Source organism: Chaetura pelagica, unplaced genomic scaffold (genome assembly GCF_000747805.2).
Source record: "Chaetura pelagica isolate M959 unplaced genomic scaffold, ChaPel_1.0 scaffold219, whole genome shotgun sequence".
In the NCBI taxonomy this organism is placed as follows: domain Eukaryota; kingdom Metazoa; phylum Chordata; class Aves; order Apodiformes; family Apodidae; genus Chaetura; species Chaetura pelagica.
The window spans coordinates 196492-199451 of NW_009954552.1; the positions used below are offsets into that span (position 1 = coordinate 196492).

General features: G+C 44.3%; 1 protein-coding gene across 1 annotated transcript in view; it reads right to left on the minus strand.

Annotated features, from left to right (window-relative positions):
* Positions 1 to 696: 696 nt before the first annotated feature.
* Positions 697 to 2960, minus strand: part of ST6GAL1 (ST6 beta-galactosamide alpha-2,6-sialyltranferase 1) — a 15869-nt gene continuing 13605 nt past the window's right edge. The window contains exon 5 of the mRNA XM_010005069.1: positions 697 to 1033. Coding sequence (XP_010003371.1) covers positions 792 to 1033 — 242 coding nt within the window. The 3' untranslated portion in view covers positions 697 to 791. The remainder of the gene's footprint in view (positions 1034 to 2960) is intronic.

Below are 2960 nucleotides of genomic sequence, written 5' to 3' on the forward strand. Positions count from 1 at the left end.
TCTTCCCCTAAATGTTTTTGAAATAAGGCTGCTTCTGTACCAAGCACAGCACTCTACTGGAGATGCAAATACTCACTAACATTTATTTTAAGCGCTTTAAAAAAAGGTAAAAAGATTTAAAAGTCTTGCAAGAATTACTGAATTGGGAATCGTTTTCTTCTTCCTTTGCCAAAAATGCTACCTGAAGATCTCAAAATTCTTACAATTGAAAGAAAGGATTTGAAAGGAAGTTGCCGTGTTTATTTTACAAACTGTTTATAAAATCAAGTATTTTGGACTAAGAGTTTAGCTTATCAGTACACAACTTGGACAGTGTTTCCATAAATCAGCCCTACTCCAAAGAGCCCCTAGGACTATGGGAACAAGTTTTAAATTCTCTTTCTTCTTTCTCAGGTTTTTGTTTGTCATAACCCCTTCAAAGCAAACTGAGCTAAATTCAGCATTTGATCCTGTCTTGTGCAATCTCTGCTTAGAAAGCATCCCCTGCACCTCCCATACACCCTCATCAGTTGAGATGAAGACTGAGATTTCCACCTGCTGCATAAGCCTGGCTCCACTGGGAGAAAATTTATTGCAGTGGCTCATGCAGATGCCACGTGGACGTACCGCAATGTATCAACACCTCCTTACAGTGGGGAGAAGTTAGGCAACGAAGTCCTAAGAGCACGTGTTGCAATGTGGAAGAGCTGTCAAAACACACCAGTGCTTAGACCTCACAAATCTGACAACCCTGATTTAAAAAGTGCTTTCACAGTCAAGAAAAATATCTACATACACTAAAACCTGCTCTGCTAGCAATGCACGTTTCGGAAGCCGGGCAAGGTAACTTTCCCATGAGTAAAGATGTCCTCATCTGTGCCCTGGTTCATATGCTTCACCAAGTTTTTCTCAAACAGGAGGGGGTGGTAGGCTCCCATGGTACAGGCACGGTCGTGAAACTTCTGGTAATAGTGGCAAATGTCCGTCTGCCGCTTGGAGGGGAGATACTCGTACACGTGCACTTGGTCACAGAGCGTCATCATGATGATGATGCCTGGGGAGGGAGAGAAAGCAGACATGCCCATGTCAAACCAGAGAACCAACAGAGCATTACAGCAAGACAGGCAGTCAGCAAGGAGCATTCAGCTCCAAGGGGAAGCGTTTCCTTTCCAAAAGTTCAGAGGAGAGGGGGAGAAAACAAGTGTGGGCAGCTGGGGCTGTTTTCTGAAGCCCTCTTTAGCAAAGCCTCTGATAAGCTTAATTACACAGATTGCTCCCAATGGCAGCCAGGCTGAAAGGCCCATTTTGAGGAGCACTACCGTTCTCCATGACCTTTGTGGAAACCTGGGTGTCTGCCAATCATGACCTGCAACTAGCTGATGCAAACAGCCGATCTCCAACTGCTTGGGTAAGCACAGATGAGACCTTCACCTTCCCCCCAGCCCCCCCCCCACCTGCTGCGTCTGGGGAATACAGGGGATGTAAGAAAAGTGTCTGGAGCTGGCTCAGGGGGCCCAAGCAGGCTCTGCCTCCCCAGTTCCCTGCAGCAGAGCATTGCTGCCCTCCTGTGTCCTCTGACAGGCACATGAGCCACTTGAGGACACTCAAGCCAACACTGGGCAGCTTTCTGGCCAGATGAAGAGCCAGCCATAGTTATTGCCTACTTTTCTTCCAAGTGCAATAAATAGCAAATATTCTTACTATGACTAGGGAAGAATCATCAATGTATAACATCACAAAGAATTCATGCAGTATCTGAGACACCAAGGCCCATGCGAGGAACACAGTTTTCAAGACATCAGAATAACCCACCTGTGAAGCCACTTGTTTAACTAAGGTGCATTTTAAACACATTTCCATCCACCTTTTCAAATTACAATTTTCATTCATGCTTGGGCCTTCCAAGAAACTCAGAGATGCAAAATGGAACTCATTTGTGCTCCGGAGTCTGGTAAGGTGACTCATTTTACAAAGCAAGTAACTTAGATTGAGTTAAAGTTAAGCCACAAAGGAATTTTATGTGTGACATGGGCTGGTGCCTCCTTCAAGCCCCAAACTCCAATTAGCAACAACTTTGCTGCTGAAGTAATTGACTGTGTTGTTACGCAGTTGTTCTGCACATATCCCAGCAATGGTGTAGCAGGTGGTGGGCAAAAGCAGGGTTGTGGAAGAAAACTAGACATTTGATTGGCAAAAATCAGAAGTGATTCTGTTTACAGAGGTGGAAGGGTGCCTTGTCCCCCTGCAGAAATGGGAGCAGAGGAGGGGCTGAAAAGCAGCAGTCAGACATCCACACGGCAAACAAAACCATCTGTCTATGCTGTGACTTCAAACACAAGTATGTGGACTTCCTGAGAAGTTCACTCCTTGTTATTCAGCTGATCACGAGATCTGCTCTCTAATAAGAAAAAAAAGCTTTGCAACAGAAGAATGGAAAGTGAGCCCCTCTGCCAGGATGGATTTGGCATGCTGATGAACACGATGTTAGCATGCTTGAATAAGGGAGAACATTACTCAGCTTTTCAGGGCAACTATTCACTGTGACCATCCCCCAGTAAGTCTTCAGCTATATATATTTTTTCATTTTTTTTCTATATTTATACATGGAGACTATAAACAGGCAAGCATTTAGATTTCATCTTCAGTAATCAGATTTATTGCCTGACAAGATCTGGGCCCGCAGGAGCCATATCCTTCCTCTTGCACCTCATGGGAACTGCTCTGGCACTAGAAGCTAGAAAACCTTCAGACCTTCTCAATGTTGCAATCTGCTCTCCTGTTTCCAAATGGAACAAGGCCATGTTTTAACCGCTGTCTCAAAGGGGGGGGTTACAAACCTCTTACTTTAACACAACTGAGCTGCTGCTTTAAAGACAGGAAGCTTAACTTTTGGGATAAGACAAACACTGTAAAAGCAACTCTAATAAGCACCATCAATCTGTAGCTGTCTTTGGAAAAAAAAAAAAAAAAAAAAAGCATCC